The sequence below is a fragment of the Neoarius graeffei genome, chromosome 6 (assembly GCF_027579695.1).
Source record: "Neoarius graeffei isolate fNeoGra1 chromosome 6, fNeoGra1.pri, whole genome shotgun sequence".
Classification (NCBI taxonomy): domain Eukaryota; kingdom Metazoa; phylum Chordata; class Actinopteri; order Siluriformes; family Ariidae; genus Neoarius; species Neoarius graeffei.
Window position 1 is genome coordinate 66,252,501 of NC_083574.1, and position 18,762 is coordinate 66,271,262.

Sequence of the window (18,762 nt, forward strand, 5' to 3'; positions counted from 1 at the left end):
TGAATTTGGATTTACATTTTAATGAATTTACGATGTGTGTGTGTGTGAGAGAGATCTTGCTCTCCGGCTTCTGCCACCATCTCTGTCCGCGGCAAGTTGAAGCCATCTAATGATAAGGATCTCTATTTCCTTATCTGTTGCGGCTTGGGTGAGAGTATTTGAGCGGACTGCATCTGGAAAACACAAGAAGAGGATAGTATGATACTCAGTGTAAACACAGTATGATACTCAGTGTAACACTTGTGTCACTGCAACCATTTGGATCAGTTGTATGTTCGTTAAGTGGTGTATGTTGTATTTAAGACATGAGACATGCCAGCAGTTTGCTAACAAGAATAAAATTGAAATAGGTTAGCATATTGATATTTATATTATTTATACAGTGACTCACCCACGATCACATTTTTTAAAAGCAGGCCTTTAAAGGCTACTTTTTGATTCGCCCCACTCCAGTTTGTACGTTTTGCCAGGGAGGTGTCAATTGTTCTTTTCAGGATACGCCAGATTGTATCTTTAAGTGACAATCCCCCCACCGTTCCCAGGAGAACAGTCTGAAACAAGACATGCATCAGTTATTCAGTGAATATTACATTACATTAAGCAGACGCTTTTATCAGGGATCCCAGCAGTAATTGAAAAAAATAGAGGAATGTAAGAAACTATCAGCAGGGGTCAAGGGGGCTGCAAGCCCCTTAAAGCTGTTGAGATTTTAACATTTAAAGATGCTATAGAACACATTTTTTACATAGATTTAACATAGAAAAGCAACAGAATTTAACAATAATGTGTATCTATTTGATGCCATATTTTGTAATCAATGACATAAGTGGCAAAAAAAAAAATATTTATAAAAATTAGATGAAAATGTAGCTTTGAAGAATATACTACTTCTAACCCAGACACTGTTCCACTATCTCTTTTATGGAGGATATCTTTTTTTCCACGACATATTGAATTAAGTTCAACGCATTAGAAACAAAAGCACGAACGGAGTTAAAACACATTTTCTAGCAAATGGGCGCAGCCATATTGTTTTCTCGTTCTATCGCGTACAGTCTCGCGGTATTTACATCAATTTAACTTCTGAGTGTTCCCGAATGTCAACGATAACAAACGAAGCTGACAAAAACATCGCTAAACAAGCAAACCAAATCAGAACATATTCTGCTGGTCATTTTACTTAACGGATATACACAGGGATGAAAGTAACTTTTATTTCTTGCCGATATTATTATTTTGAGTCATTGTGCGCGCGCAGAGCACGCGCCGAAAAATACACCTAATTATTTATTATTGTCTACTTATCAAGCATTCACTAGGATTTCTTATCACTCAGTAGTACTAGTATAGTACTTTTTTAATCACACTATCACTCTTTCATCCACCTGTATGTTTTTGATTGCAAATAAATTGCAAACATCATTTCAACAACACAATTGTTTTAATAATTTTTTTTTTTTTTTAGCTGAACAGTTGAAAACTAACTTTTCATTTTGGACATTGGACACAAAACAGTGTAACAGAACAGAAAAGTGAAAGTTTGTAGGTAAAAGTTGTCCTCTCTTCCTTATCTTATCAAATATATCGTTGTGGTTTTCTGTTGGTGTTTTTTGGATTCTTTGTATTTTCCCACGGGTGTGTCGGAACGTTTGAGAAAGTGCGTGCATTCTACAGTAAGTGCATGTGTTCTCAGTGCGCGTGCCATGCATTGGGAGCCTAGTTACTCTGCTCGCTCCAACCAGACAGTAATCTAGAATCTTTGCCCCAACTTCCACTCGATTTACGAATTCTGATCAAAGCCATTTTTAAATAGCCCATCATGAAACGTTAACATGTTTTTTTATATGCCTTTTTATTTGGGAGGCTTTGCAACTAACGTCTGTCTGCTAAAACACTGATTACCAGCTGCGCACTTTATGGACCCTTTTCAGTCACGTGATCTTCGTAAACGCGACCGCCATTTTGGACATGTAGTGGACTTCGGCTCGAATCAGTTTGAATGCGAGAAAGGCGACAAACGAAAAACATAAAAGAAAAAGGAGCGAGATGCAGAAAACACCTTCACTATCCAGCGACGTAGGGCATTTACAGGGCGAGCAGAGGGAGAGGTATTTGCAAAAATTGAGGTTAGCAGGCTTAGAGAACGACGTTTACCTGCTTCCACCAGGATTGTTCACTGACGTACGGAAGTACACGAAGCCCTCGTCTTTACCTGACTTCGGCCCACATGATCTGTATACCTATGTCGTTAAAAACCCATCGCCATACACATACACGCCAACGTCCGAGGTTCCGGAGTGCTCCGGCCGAGGTTCCGGAGGGCACTCCGGCTTGCTCCAGAAGTGCTCCGGCCGAGGTTACGGAGCGCGCTCCGGCTTGCTCCAGAGCAAGCTGGCGCGCGCTGCTTAATTTGAGGGGAACCTCGGCCGGAGCACTCCGGGAGCAAGCCGGCGCACGCTGCTTAATTTGAGGGAGAGCAAGCCGGAGCGTGCTCCGGAACCTCGGACGTTGGCTCCGGCAGCTATTTATACTGGATCCGGTGTAAATAGCTGCCGGATCATAATTACAGTAAACTAGTAAATACAGTAAAGGAAAAACTTGAGACTGAAAGGTTTTAACAGTCATCCAAATGACTGAACGTAAACATTGCTACAGTAACATACTAGCTACTTGTTGACATTAGCTAGTCAACAATAGCTACTACAGAAGAACAAAGAGGTTACAATGGTTTATTTTAGCCCATTTGGTTACACACTCGCCGCCACAGAATGTTAACAGCAATGTAATGCCTTTTCTGGCTAATTTTATTCGTCTTACCTCCAACAAAGTGGTCAGTACACAAGCGCTGGTATGCCGAGGGCTGCCAATCTGTTAATGGCCGCTATCCATCTTCTCCGTTGGGATCCGATAAAATGATAAACCTTGCCTTGTTTGTTGATGGTTACTACATCCAGGTGCACAACAATATAGTGGCATGATGGAAGTCTTGCTGAAAGTAAAAACTTTCTTTGCTGCCATTCCTCAATGTTGGCTGTGGTAAACTACTGGTAGTACACGTCCAAAATGGCGGCCGCGTTTGTCGTGACGTCACGTGAAAAGGGTCCATAGCACAAGATCTGGTTAAGCCGTACGCGCGCTGTAGCTCGCTCGTTGTTTGTCCAGCGAAACACTGCACACATAATAGAATATTGAAACATCATCATATGTTTCTGTATATGTTGTTTATTTGGGAGGCTTTGCAACAAACGTCTACTAAAACACTTTGGATACCAGCTGCGCACGTTGGCGCAAGATGGTTAAGCAGTGGGCTCCGTACACTATCTCGCACGCTGTCTGTCGAGTGAAACACGGAAGGAATTCACTTCAGACAATTCAGAGACAGGTCAGAATGCGTTATATGTAATGTATATTGAGGAAAACGTGTTGCTTTTGGTAAATTGACGTTAGCAGGTGTGGTGTTATGCTTAAAGTGCATTTTTTTTTCAGAGACAGTATATTTTTCTTTCTGGTACGGCCAAATCTTTTAGTGGTACGCCGGACCGGCCAAGACCGGCTTACTTTCACCCCTGGCCGTGCCCCAGTTATAAACAGCGTGAGCACAATGTTCTAAAGCTTAACCACGATTTATAAAAGGTGTATTTGAAGAGTCCTTTATTATTTGTCCGAGTGAAACCACCAGTGATGTGAATGCCATGTCTCAATCTGATACCCAGTCACTTAAAAACATGATGTTTGAAATGCCGATTAATTTCGTTGACACAATTTTCTATCAAAGACGAGACTTGGCTGACTAACTGCTGAGTGGGCAGCGCGAGCCCTGCATGAGACGGAATTGAAGCTCCAAAAACGCACCAAAAGAAAGACCAAAATATGGGAGACATTTGCAGAAGTTTTGAAAACGGATTACCATACATGCTGGCATTTAGTACCATTATTTTCCTATTTATTATTTTTGCGGCTCGAATGGGTAGATTTGAAAGCGTCGGTCGATGCACAGCACTGTAAAAGGAAGCTGCTGCTGACGCGCGTCACACATCCTATGACTTTTTAAACACGCTACTCTTCATCGGAGCTGGTCAAAAATGGCATATTGTGGGTAGATGTGTTTTCTTCTCAAACAGCGAACGTTACTAATTTTGTGGGTTTTTTTTTTTAGTCAGCATAAACCCTCTCTCTTACAGGTGCGACGCACCGGCCCTAATGCCGCTTTTCCACTACAAACGCGGCTGAGCCGTGCCGTGCTGAGTCGAGCTGAGCAGGGCTGTTGGAGTTGCATTTCGACTACAACCGCGCTGAACCGTGCTGGCTGGAAGTGGGTGGACACATTGGGTGGAGTTAGCGAAAGTGGGTGGACGTCACGTGATGTCGTTAAGCAGCGCAAACAGTGACATCAGTGACAGTGGCGGAACAAGTCAGAGCCGGGCCGGGGGCGGGGCAAATGACCGGGCCCTTTATTAAAGCTTATCATAACATCATTTTAGGCTACAAAATGTCCGCAACTGCGGTGTTTACCAATTTCAACACTACCGGGTGCAACTATGTTATTTAGTACATCAAGTCCTTCAAACGAACATGTAACTCAGAAACAAAAAACATTAGGATACTGTACATGGCTCATAATAAAACATCAATAGCCTATACTGCGCACATTATTTGAAGGGCATACGAATGAGCGCTCAGAGGTTGCAACGGTGACAGGAAGAGTCAGAAATAAAAGGAGGGCGGTGCAAACCTCACTGAATGCACTGTGTTTACCAATTTCAACACTCCGGGGTGCAACTATGTTATTTTGTACATTAAGTCCTTCAAACGAACATGTAACTCAGAAACAAAAAAACATTAGGTGACATACTGTACATGGGTCATAATCAGTGATGGGAATAACGGCGTTACTAATGGCGTTACTTTTTTTTAGTAACGAGTAATCTAACTAATTACTTTTTACATCGTTATAACGCCGTTCCCGTTACTTACAATAAAATACTATGCGTTACTTTATTAACGCTGTTCTCATCTGGCACGCTGCTCGTTCAGCCTTTCTTTACTCTGCTTTAGTGTGGGGCGGGGAGACACGAGACAACGGCACAGTAAGCCAATCAGAGTAGATACTGCACTACTGCGCATGCTTTCAATCGGAAGAGCCAGCGATGGCGAGCGGTCAGCCCAGCACTGCGCTTTCACACTGGAAATACAGCCATTACTTTTCATTACTTGAAATAAAAGGCAAGAGTGTTTACGTGCAATGCACATTATGTCGAGGAACAAAGCGTTTGTCCTCGTCAGTGGCCAGTAATTAGTAACATAATTTTAATAACTGCAAAAATATATTACATTTGATAGATGTCTTATCTCACATTGTCCCACAAAAATATTAATATAGTGTAGATAATGTTACTAACTGGTTCTGTTAAGTGTCCATTTCAGTCATTAAACACATTTAACATTCACTTTTATTATGATTACACTAACTGAATTTGATTTTTTTTTTTGGGGGGGGGGGGACAAAATGTAACGGAATAATTACTTTCCCTGGTAATTAGTTACTTTTATGACAAAGTAACTCCGTTACTTTTTGGGAAAAGTAACTAGTAACTATAACTAATTACTTTTTGAAAGTAACGTGCCCAACACTGGATAATAAAACATCAATAGCCTACTGCGCGCATTACTTGAAGGGCATACGACGAGCCTTGCGCTCCGCGAACTCGTCCACGATGCTCTGTATGTCACTGATTCAGTGAGCTTTTAAGCGGTAGTCTCACGACCCGAATAGTAAACAATAAACATGGAGGACATGGAGTCGTTAATGTTGCTGGTCTTGGTGCTGTGGCTTGTTGTCACCGACAACGCCAACAGATACTGACTGGCAAGAGCGTATAGATGAGGCGAGGCGCATAAGGCTTCAGAAATTCTCGTAATTCGTAATTCTTCTTCTTCCGGGTTTGCGGTGTTTACAGATCCCAGCGCGCTCGCGGGGCGTGTGTGGGCATGTGAGGACACTCCTCCTCACCAATCAGTGCACAGGGGAGTGTCTGCTCACGCCCCCAACCTCACTCGGCACGGCTTGGCTCACTTCAGCCCCACTCCAAAACGGTGCGAGTTTTAGGGGCTAAGCAGGGCTGAAACGAGCTGAGTCGTGCTGGTTTTTGGTAGTCGAAACGCGAGCCGTGTCGGGCTGAAGTGAGCTGAAGCGAGCTGAAAAAGGGTAGTGGAAAAGGGCCATAAATCTTTTGACGGTGCACAGCACCGTCTCGCACCAGTCTACTTTCACCCCTGGATATACAAGAGATTAAAAAAAAAACACTTTGGCTAGGAAAAATAGCGGATGTCTGGGATCCCTGTTTTATCCAAAGCAACTTACAAAAGACATATATAAATCAGCAACATACCAGGGATCCCAGCAGTAATTGAAAAAAATAGAGGAATGTAAGACACTATCAGCAGGGGTCAAGGGGGCTGCAAGCCCCCTGAAGCTGTTGAGATTTTAACATTTAAAGATGCTATAGAACACATTTTTTACATAGATTTAACATAGAAAAGCAACAGAATTTAACAATAATGTGTATCTATTTGATGGCATATTTTGTAATCAGTGACATAAGTGGCAAAAAAAAAATTGTTATTTAGCTATAAAAATTAGATGAAAATGTAGCTTTGAAGAATATACTTCTTCTAACCCGGACACTGTTCCGCTATCTCTTTTATGGACGATATCTTTTTTCCACGACATATTCAAGGCTGTGAAATTGTAAATAAAAAATCCGAGGAAAAAGGGGGGGGGGGGGGGGTCGGGGGGGGGTCTGGGGGGCACAGCCCCCCAGCATAAGCCAGACACCAAGCCATTTAAGGTGTTATATGGTGTATTCTGAGCATTTCCTGCAAGTAAAAAATTGATCTCAACAAGTAAATATTTGACTAGTCTTGGTCTTCATTTTGCCATATAAAATACCCATCAACTAGTCTGGTTAACACCAGACCATATCACAAGTGAAATATGGTCTGGAATCCGCCTATTGAATTTCTCGTAGGGGAGGTGTGGTTTACGATTGTCAACGGCCGTTTATTGGATGTTGCGAATGTCTATCATTTGGCGTATATGTAGCCCATGGCCAATCATGGCAGTTGTGCCCGGTGACGTAGTTAGAGCGACGAAGAAGACGAAGAGGCGAAGAAGAGAAGGAAAGAGAAAGAGAAGGCAAAACAAAAATAGGAAAACAATGGCACCGAACGTATTTCACTTGTGATATGGTCTGGTATTAACCAGACTAATTCAGAACAGTGTCTAAAGCTTGATCGAAAGTTTGGTTCGTATCGCTCGCCGCCATGTTAAATGTGATCCGTAAACAGTCCCAAATAAACTACAAGCTTCCGTTTGTCGAGTAGTACACGTCACCGTCTTTCCACCCCTCCCAACTCTCTGATTGGCTCCCTAACTCAGGCGAGCCTTTAGACCATAGTTTCCATGCTGTCTTTTCAGATCGGAACGATTGTGCAAAGCAGCATGGGATTTCCCAGGCTACCTATCAACAGTTTTCTCTTTTAAAAAGAAAGATCCATGTAAAATAGCTTGAAATAAGTGCATATGTATTTTATCTCTTAATCAAAATAAAAGTTAAAAAAAATGTGTAAATAACAATTTAAAGAAATGTTAATAAAAGAAAACTTTGATAGGCTTTTCAAAATGACTTTGTGAAAAATCATGCTCAATATTTAAGTGAGAGATACCTGTTGTCTTCCAAATTACACTTAATTCTTGTATTATGTCCTGGCTTTTTCCAAGAATCTGTCACAATGTCTCTTGTCTACAGAGCAAAAGTTTAAAAAAAAAAAATAATGTTTCTTATCTAATATATTATTTACATCTTTTCTTTTACTTCTGGCTCCTTCTATTCCTCTTTGCATCACTCCCAGCTATTTCTTTCAATTCATCTTTCAGTAAAGTTATTAGTTCTATAGTATTTGCATTCCTCTATTAAAGCTATTTACAAAATGTTCATAGTCTGTCAAACAGCATCTAATGAAAGTCTTTTAATTTTCTTTTCTTTAACACCATCTCTTTCAGTTTTGCAAACTTGTTCTTTTTCATCTTTTCCTTCAGTCTGTCTGTGTGTTCTTTTCTAGCCCTCTTTGCATCTCTCTCAAACACCTCCTTAGCTTTCCTTTTTGATGGCATCTTAACTATGTCTGATCTTACACCCTGTAAGTACAGAATTCACGTACGCGGTGCCAGGTCACGCAATAGCTATTTTTAGCTCTGTCATGCACTGAGTCGCAGTCAAGACGTGTTCCACGCTCAGCTGGCATAAAACTCCGCGAGTCCGGCTGTATTGAGCCGCTGGTCTCGTGCAAGGCGATTAAAACCGACTAGACCCCCCCAATGATTTTTAATGCAAAAATAGACGTTTTGTGAAGATGATATTTTTCGCGACAGTATCTGCGGAAATTTCACAGCCCTGCATATTGAATTAAGTTCAATGCATTAGAAACAAAAGCACGAACGGAGTTAAAACACATTTTCTAGCAAATGGGCGCAGCCATATTGTTTTCTCGTTCTATCGCGTACAGTCTCGTGGTATTTACATCAATTTAACTTCCGAGTGTTCCTGAATGTCAAGGAGAACAAACGAAGCTGACAAAAACATCGCTAAACAAGCAAACCAAATCAGAACGTATTCTGCTGGTCATTTTACTTAAACATATTTTTAACGGATATACAAGAGAGTAAAAAAAAAAACCCACCACTTTGGCTAGAAAAATAGCGGAATTCCGCTAAATAGCGGACGTCTGGGATCCCTGACATACAATGTGTGGGGGAAAATAGAGTACACAGGCATAACAAGGTTAGTGCAGATGAGCAGGGTTTTGTTTGTTAAAGTGAAAGAGAGTCTTCATGAGCTTCTTGAAGGTTGAGAGAAATGACCTTAGTCTTTTAGTGGCTGATATCTTGTTCCACCATTGGGAGAAGAAATCATGGGTGAGAGTCAGGACTAACTTTTAGGATTGAATTGATTAATCAACCATTTAACTCACCAAGTTCTTCTTCTTCTCCTCCTCTGTCTATAAGATTTGCTCAAGGTGTTTAAGGTCTTCTGGTGTCTTGAGAGGGAGCCTAAACTTTCTTGGGTCAGGAGCTGCCCCACTGACCCCGGTGTTACTGAGCTGTTGTAGCTGCATGAGGATTAGCAGCTGGGTCTCCCGGATGGTGTTCACTTGTATAAGAATCTCCCTTTCAAATGCTGTTAAAACATGAGAAAAAAAGGCGTAAAGGATTATTAGCAAAACATGGTACGTAGTTATGTCAAGGTAAAAAGAGAGAGAACGCTGTATTATTCCTACCTGAAGGTTGGGCATCAGGTGACTGTACTGCAACTTGCATGGTGTTCTAGAAGAAAAAAATAAAGTGAATATTTTAACCTCATCACACATAATATCAGGGTGATTGTTTTCCCACATGAACTATAGAATATTCAATTTTTCTTACTTGAAAGCCAGTTTGGCCGGATGACTGATGACTGACTGGTTGGCTGGACACTGGGCTGTAAGTGGGTACAGGCCGTAAACCGCTCAGCAGGTCTGTGGGCCCTGTGATGTCCACAGTAGATTAGTAGTAGTAGATTAGTAGCAAAAAATGGTACATATTTCAAGGTAAAAAGAGAGCGATCACTGTAGTATTCCTACTTGTAGGTTGGGCATCAGGTGACCTCGTTTGTACTGCAACTTGCATGGTGTTCTAGAAGAAAAGAATAATGGAAATGTTTTAAACTCATCACGCGTAATATCAAAGCGATTTTTTCCTGCATGAACTATAGAATATTCAATTTTTCTTACTTGATAGTCGTTAGTCATCTGGCCAAACTGGCTGTCATCAATCCGGTCAGCATTCTCAATATCTTGCAGTAAATTAAACACTGATTTCACTGCCTTGCGTCTAAGATTAGATTTTAATGAATGTATGTGATTATCCATACTTACCTTAGAGCAGGGTTAATAGAAATTGGCTGAGAGAGAGATTACCTGAGTGAGAAAGAAAGAAGGAAAAAAAACATTAGAATGGCAGGGGAATCATGGAAGAAAATAAATACACACATTGATTTTATCCATATACTAAGACAATGACCCTTAAATAATATTTTTTGTTATTGATACAGTAGATATATAATTTCTCAATACAGTCTTCTGGTATCATGTAGTTTTTGTCTTCTTCTATGCATAAACTATGTGGCAATTTATACCACACACGTTTGTTAATAGCTCATTGCTTTACACTTAGGGTGTAATTATACCAACTTAGCATAGGTCTATTAAAATAACTCAATTCAAGCTCTCATTTTCGATGAACCGCAGATCTATCTGGCGGTCCATCATGCCAGGGATGTTAAATTGCTAAGAATCCACGAGGTAAGCCATGCTAGTCAATGGTAATGCTTGATAAGTCCTTCGCGCCATTAATGTACAACTGAACCAACTAACATTTCCATTTTATTTTCTTCCTTAGGTCAAATACCATGCTCGTAAATAATATACTACTACACTGCATTCAAGCTCCAAAGAAACTAATGAGCTAAACCCCACATAGTCCGCCTTGAGCTAATAGTCACTGAGCTAAAACGGTTAGTTCGCGCCGTAGTTGAAGCCTATTTCATATACATCTTCCCCAACTTGCACTACTTAACTCGACATGATAAAGAATTTTCGGTTGCTGTTCTAATTAATAATGGTTAGCTGCTGTTTAAATTACATTTTATTCTGTCTGTTCATTTCATCTGGAGCAAAGAATCCAACGAACAAGAATATATTTCAACGGTTAAATAATAATCGACATATATCAGCAACAACTCGAAATATTAATGTACCATGTTGTTGGAACTCTATTGTTTCCACTTTTTACAGAAATTTTAAACAACATTTACCTCACCGTACCAAACTGGCTTCACCGCGTGGGATCAGTAGCAGGAAAAGAACGTTTCTTTTTTAAGTTGTGTCCCCTGACGTCACAGTCACTGTGAACCAGTCATACACACCGCCTAGTGGCCAGTGTTAGTAATTACCAGTCATACACCCCGCCTAGTGGCCAGTGCTAGTAATTACCAGTCATACACACCGCCTAGTGGCCAGTGCTAGTAATTACCAGTCATACACCCCGCCTAGTGGCCAGTGCTAGTAATTACCAGTCATACACCCCGCCTAGTGGCCAATGTTAGTAATTACCAGTCATACACCCCGCCTAGTGGCCAGTGTTAGTAATTACCAGTCATACACCCCGCCTAGTGGCCAGTGTTAGTAATTACCAGTCATACACCCCGCCTAGTGGCCAGTGTTAGTAATTACCAGTCATACACCCCGCCTAGTGGCCAGTGTTAGTAATTACCAGTCATACACCCCGCCTAGTGGCCAGTGTTAGTAATTACTAGTCATACACACCGCCTAGTGGCCAGTGTTAGTAATTACCAGTCATACACCCCGCCTAGTGGCCAGTGTTAGTAATTACCAGTCATACACCCCGCCTAGTGGCCAGTGCTAATAATTACCAGTCATACACCCCGCCTAGTGGCCAGTGTTAGTAATTACCAGTCATACACCCCGCCTAGTGGCCAGTGCTAATAATTACCAGTCATACACCCCGCCTAGTGGTCAGTGTTAGTAATTACCAGTCATACACACCGCGTGCATAGACAAGAAGTATTTCATAAACATATGAGATTAAAATGGTTTTCTTTGTTTACTATCTAGTGAAATGCAAACTGAATATATAATGTCTGCTATTTTAATTTATCTTATGAAATATAATCAGTCAATGCAGTCAGTGATTGAACTGTGTGCAAATGATGCTTGCTGCAGTACCGCTGGCATTTTCAATCGGCTTCATACTGGTAGCCGAGCGCTCAGATTTTAACCTGGGTGCCATGATTCAGCCGATGCCGCCAAATCACAGTCGGCATGAGCTGCAGTTTTATGGAAGCGGCACGCTCCCGGTTGCCATGGCTCAGCCGATGCTCAGTCAGACAGAGCCAATTAAAGACCTGGCCCAATTGCGGTTGCCACTATTCAGCCGATGGCGCAGGAGGTTTTACGGAAGCGTCTCGATTCTCATTGCTACTTGGGTTGTTTTTAATTCCCGAAATATAAGCGTACATGAGATGAGCTTGATAGTTAGTCGTTTCTTTACACTGCTGTGAGTTTCACGTTAGCATTCCATACATGTCAACCCCTTTGGGCGTCCACCTGTAGTATCAGAGGAAGAAATCCATAAAATCAACATAAAATCCTTATAGTCTTCGAATCGCACCAAACTTTTATTTTGATGTATATTTGTACAATACACATTTACTGCTATCCTGTTGTTCATAGGGTAGGCTGCTCCCACTCCAAAGGAAAATACTTTTTACAGACTCAGGGAAAACACTCAAACTCCACTGTCTGTGCACTGTCAGTCAAAGTGTAGGCTGCTCCCATTTCAATAGGATACTTTTCACAGAGACCATTTTTGTCCACAGTCAACTTTTCATATAGCCAGAGAAAGCACTCAAACTTCACCATTTTTGTCCATAGTCAGTCATGTTTACATATGATCTTGATTATAATCACTGGCAGCCTTCTTTGCCAGCTGTAACTGCCTTTCTGTGGATGTGATGTCACAACAGAAGTCTGTGTTCAGTTTGCATTGCAAGTCAAGTCAACTTTATTGTCAAATATGCTATACATGCTCGACATACAGCACAGATGAAATTTCAGTCCTCTCTGACCCACGGTGCAAACAGGCAATGCAATAAATAAAAATAGAATAATTGAAAAAAAACAAACAATATAAACAGTATAAACACTCTAGATAGGAACTAGACATAGACTAAACACTCAAACAATATAAACAGTATAAACACTAGATAAGAACAAGACATAGGCTAAACACTCAGACAATATAAACAGTGTAAACACTAGATAAGAACTACACACAGACTAAACTCTCTCTCTCTCTCTCTCTCTCTCTATATATATATATATATATATATATATATATATATATATATATATATATATATATATATATATATAATCAGTAGTGCAGTAAGGGTGGATTTTCCTGACCTGTGAGAATACCCTCTCACAGTCAGCATTGCTGCGAGGTAGACACAGCAATACCTCCATAGTTTTTCTCAGGTTTGGAAATCTCTCCTGTCCGCATCTGCGCATGACCGGAACGAGCGAAGTCTCGCAGTCGCGATACTGCACGAGGTTTGAAGAATAAACATCCGGTTTCACATAGTCTGGGTTATCTGCCCCTGCATACACGTTGTTCTTTGTCGATCAATCGAGCTTTTGTATGTTTTTGCGACGATGTTCAAGTAAGATACACAAAATAAATTTAGGTCAGAAAATCCGTAAGACTTTGTTTATACGCCCTTATAGGTTGACATGTCTGAGAGTGGAGGGAGCATCCGTGGCTGGGACTGGAGCAGTCCAGGGTGTCGTGCCCGGATGGATGAGATATTTTTTCGCCATCATGACTACATTCAGGCGAAAAGCATTGAACATAAAGAGTTTTGGGTTTTCTTTGAGCGCTTTCAGCGGTTTAAAACCAGAAGGGAGGTTGAGAGCTCAAATCCTAGTAAAAGTATGGCAGAGTTACGGAAGAAGTATGCCAGGGGCTCAGTGGATCTTGGGCTCCCAAAGGAATACGATGCCCGATACAGGATCAATATCTTTGTAAACACCGGCGATGTAGAGTATCGTCTGGGTGATTTGCATAGCAGGCGACACAAGGACGACCCGACCGGCCTAAGCAGCCAGATCACAGACTGTCGCCTTGCCCTGCTTCATTTTCTAGACTTCACTCAGAAGCAGAATTTCTGTAAAATCGTCAAGCTGCACCGTGAACAGAAAAGCCTGCCTATCTTCCAGTACCGTAACCGGATTGTAGAGCTGGTCCAAACTCACCAAGTGGTGGTGGTGGCTGGAGACACCGGCTGTGGGAAGTCCACACAGGTGCCCCAGTACCTGCTGGCGTCTGGCTTTAGCCATATAGCCTGCACTCAGCCTCGCCGCATTGCCTGCATTTCCCTTGCTAAGAGAGTGAGCTTTGAGAGTCTTGCCCAGTATGGTTCCAAGGTGAGAACTTTTTACATGATGATATCAATGTCGGAGCTTGATAGTACTAGTGCATCTCAAAAAATTAGAATATTGTGAAAAAGTTCAATATTTTCCATCAGTTATTTAAGAAAGTGAAAATGTTATATATTATAGACTCATTACACATAAACTAAAATGTTTCAAGCATTTTTCTGTTTTAATTTTAATCAGTATGGCATACAGTACAAAAACATAAAAAAAACCCATCTCAAAATATTAGAATATTTCATTTCGAGTTTGAGTAAAACAGTATGAACACAGTGTATCTCTCCGTCTAGTTCAGTACACACAACCACAATCATGGGGAAGACTGCTGATTTGACTGTTGTCCAGAAGATGATCACTGATGCCCTCCACAAGGAGGGTAAGCCACAAAAGGTCATTGCTGAAAAGGGTGGCTGGAAAAGGTGCACAAGCAACAGGGATAGCCGCAGTCTTGAGAGGATTGTCAAGAAAAGTTGATTCAAGAACTAGGGAGAGCTTCACAAGGAGTGGACTGAGGCTGGTGTCAGTGTATCAAGACCCATCACGAACAGACATCTTCAAGAAAGGGGATACAACTTTCGCATTCCTAATATCAAGCTACTCCTGAGCCAGAGACAATGTCAGAAGTGTCTTATCTGGGCTAAGGAGAGAAAGAAATGGACTGTTGCTCAGTGGTCCAAAGTCCTCTTTTCAGATGAAAGTACATTTTGCATTTAATTTGGAAATCACAGTTTTAGAGTCTGGAGGAAGAGTGGAGAGGCACAGAATCCAAGGTGTTTGAAGCCCAGTGTGAAGTTTCCACAGTCTGTGATGATTTGGGGTGCCATGTCATCTGCTGCTGTATTTTATCAAGTCCAAAGTCAACACAGCCATCTACCAGGAGATTTTAGAGCACTTCATGCTTCCATCTGCTGACGAGCTTTTTGGAGATGCTGATTTCCTTTTCCAGCAGGACTTAGCACCTACCCACAGTGCCAAAACTACTACCGAATGGTTTGCTGACCATGATATTACTGTATTTGATTGGCCAGCCAACTTGCCTGACCTGAACCCCATATAGAATCTATGGGGTATTGTCAAGAGGAAGATGAGAAACACCCGACCCAAAAATACAGATACGCTGAAGGCCACTATCAAAGCAACCTGGGCTTCAGTAACACGTCAGCAGTGCCATAGACTGATCACCTCCATGCCACACCACATTGATACAGTAATTCATGGTAAAGGAGCCCCAACCAAGTATTGAGTGTATAAATGAATATACTTTTCAGAAGTTGGACATTTCTGTATTGTAAATCCTTTTTTTGATTGATCTTAGGGAATATTCTAATAATTTGAGATACTGGATTTCTGATTTTCATGAGCTATAAGCCATAATCATCAAAATTAAAACAAAAAAGGCTTTAAATATTTCACTTTACATATAATGAATATAGAATATATGAAAGTTTACCTTTTTGAATTAAATTATGAAAAAAAGGAACTTTTTCATGGTATTCTAATTTTTTGAGATGCACTAGTATCTTTTTTTTTATGCCTACAAATCTACTACTGTACACAGGGTGAAACCTTGGTTAAAGTGAATTTAAAGGAGATACGCAGAACCTTTTCTTTTTAAATAAATTTCTGAGTGGATAGTATCTCCGTCCTTGACTCTTGTATGCTGCATGAATGGGAATTTAAAAAATTATATTTTTGAGAGTTAAAATCAGCCGCAAAGTTGGCATTCGACAGACCCTCCAGGATGTTGCGATTTGCAAATTCAACCAAACCCCGCGAATTCAGGGCGGTGTTGCAATTATATCCAATCACCGCAACTTTCCCGCAAATTTGACCAATCGTTGGCGTCGTCTTGAGGTGACGTCGACAAACTACCTTCCGCCTTACTTCCGTGTATACGTTCAAGAGAAGCAGCATGTGTGAGTCAGTGTTTATGTAGGCTTAAATTCTGTTACTGAAAGTGTATTATGTTTACAGTGAAGGACTGTGTGTACTTTACATTATTTTTTACTTAATACAAGAAATTAATGGATGCCAACATTTTTACCAAAATGGTATTTTATTTTCCATTGTTTAGGCAGCTTCAGCATCATACTGTGAGATTCTGTTCAAATTGTTTTTTTTCTTCTATGAAGCCTGAGCCATTTATTTTATTAGTTTATAATTATTGTTTAATTTAGTCTTCAGGAGAGACTGCCTGCACACAGTACTAGTATTAATAATAGTTTTTTTTTCTTACGTGAAAGCTGAGGCATTTATATTATATTTTAAGGTAACTTCATGTTGTGCTGTGAGATTCTCTGCACTTTAACTTTTGAACCAACCGGTGCATTTGGATAAGTAAAGCCTATTTTTCTGCATTTTTGTAGTCCTAGTAATCTTTTATATTGGTAAAGATGTTTTCGGACCATTTCTCAGTGTCTTTGTTTGTTTTTTTAATCAATAGTTTTTCAGTAATAACTTAATATTTAACATATCACTCAATTTTAATCACAAAAAGAGAAAATCGCAACAATTTCTCGCAACTTTCACTTCCTCCCGCAATGTAATCGCAACAAAAAACTAAAAAACACCGCAGCTTGAGGGCTTTCCACTAAGGTGGTGTTTACATTAGACCGTATCCGTCTCGTTTTCGTCGCGGATGCACTGTCCGTTCACATTAAAACGCCGGGAAACGACTCCACAGGCGGAACAACTTGAATCCGCCAGGGCCCACGTATTCAATCCATTACGTATCTGATCCGGTGCTGTGTAAACATTGAGGAACGAGGATACGCTGTGCTGAGCTCTAGCTGACGTCGTCATTGGACAACGTCACTGTGACATCCACCTTCCTGATTCGCTGGCGTTGGTCATGCCACGTTGGTCATGTGACGCGACTGCTGAAAAACGGCGCGGACTTTCACTTCCTGCTATTTGTCCCGAATCACTGCTCGTGCGCTTCACTCGCGCGCTCTGTGAGCTGCGCAGGGCCGGAGTGCGCACCCTCCAGAGGGCACTCGCTGTTCAGGGCGGAGTGATTTGGAGCGCAGGATGCCTGCGGAGCCGAGCGTATCCGTGTATTGGCGTTGCTGTGTGCACGCGAATCGTTTTAAAAACGTTAATCTGATGATCCACTGATACGGTCTAATGTAAACACCACCTAAGGCTCATACTAGCTAGCCATGACAAATAAGTAGCCAGCCGGGAGGGGAGTAAACACAAACTCCTGTACACGCAGTTCCCAGGATAAATGTATTTTCCACAGACCATTTATTTATTCACTTTACTCAAATACAAAGTAAAATGGCAGTAAATCTTCTTTCTTTTCTTGCGTATTGCATCATGAGGCGTTCCTGGCTTGTAAATCTCTTATTTTCGGTGCATGACACATTCACGCAGCTGAGCATGCTATGAATTAACAACGACAACGGTCTGCAGTGGTGGCTACACAAACACTCAGCGAACATTTCTCCATTTGTGTATGAAAATACACTCCAACGACTCAGTTTGGTTTCATTTACAACCAACGGTGTCTTTTGATGCCAGCACGTAATTGAACGAGAGAAGACTGGTTTACCAGAGACAAAATAAGCGTTATCTCTGCTTCTGTTCCCTCCCCAACACACTTCTGCCTCCGCTGAGTGCGTGTGCACACACACACCGCATGTTGGGGCCGCGGATGAGTTACTCTCCCTTGATCAATGAAGTCTGCGGGGAATTTGTGGTTATTATCGGTACAAACAGCGCGAATCACAACTTAAATGAGTGCGGTTCAGTTTGACATTATTGTCAGTCCGTTAGATAAACATTTAATTTTATTAAAATCGAAAATTAATATTTAGAGCCTGTGGGCTACAAAAATAAGTCATTAAAGTAGCCGGCTGGACTTAATTGTGTAGTCGGCTATATGGCCGGCAGCCGGCGGTGTGGAAAGCCCTGAACTTTCATCGCAATTTTTTGGAAAAACCCCCACAACATCAGACATTTTAGCCCGCAACAATCACAAAAAAGGCCCGCGAAATCCTGGGGGGACTGATTCGAGCTGCCCCGCTGAGCCAGCCAGCCCTGACTGCGTGACATCACAGCGGGGCACCGGTTTTACATCTATAGACCAAAGTCCGTCCGTCCATCCATTATCTGTAGCCACTTATCCTGTCCTACAAGGTCGAGGGCAAGCTGGAGCCTGTCTCAACTGACTATGGGCGAGAGGCGGGGTACACCCTGGACAAGCTGCCAGGTCATCACAGGGCTGACACATAGACAACCATTCACATTCACACCTATGGTCAATTTAGAGCCACCAATACCCCTTTTCCACCAAATCAGTTCCAGGGCTGGTTCTGGGCTGGTGCTGGTTCACAACTCGTTCAACTTGCGAGCCAGCTGAGAACCAGTTTGCTTTTCCATAGCTCGCGGTGCTAAGGGAAGCCACGTCAGTTACGTCGCTATATACGTCAGTTACGTCGTTGTATACGTCAGTTACGTCGCTGTATACGTCAGTTACGTCGCTACATTTGCATAAACCTTGGCGCGAATATCGAAGCAAAAACAACACGGAAGAAGTAGCAGCAACAACAACAACAATAATAATAATAATAATGGATGACTTCGCGTTTGTACAGCTGCTGCTTCTTGTCGCTTAAAAAAGGCGATCTTTCGCGGTCTTGTTAT

At 41.6% G+C, this 18,762-nt stretch overlaps 1 protein-coding gene and 1 long non-coding RNA gene across 3 annotated transcripts in view; one reads left to right on the forward strand and one right to left on the reverse strand.

The window, feature by feature from the left end:
- On the reverse strand, positions 1–13,167 carry LOC132887506 (uncharacterized). 2 transcript variants are annotated; one of them, XR_009654835.1, is made up of 10 exons: positions 13,084–13,167; positions 9,973–10,014; positions 9,829–9,890; positions 9,679–9,730; positions 9,482–9,582; positions 9,337–9,382; positions 9,031–9,236; positions 2,818–3,169; positions 392–551; positions 1–173 (listed from the first exon to the last, which is right to left on the reverse strand). It is a non-coding gene; the product is annotated as an uncharacterized LOC132887506 (long non-coding RNA). The 2 variants fall into 2 exon arrangements; XR_009654836.1 differs by lacking the exon at positions 2,818–3,169.
- A 69-nt stretch (positions 13,168–13,236) lies between these two features.
- The window catches only part of dhx34 (DEAH (Asp-Glu-Ala-His) box polypeptide 34), a 156,515-nt gene continuing 150,989 nt past the window's right edge, over positions 13,237–18,762 (forward strand). Inside the window, exon 1 of the mRNA XM_060923998.1 lies at positions 13,237–14,103. Coding sequence (XP_060779981.1) covers positions 13,411–14,103 — 693 coding nt within the window. The 5' untranslated portion in view covers positions 13,237–13,410. The remainder of the gene's footprint in view (positions 14,104–18,762) is intronic.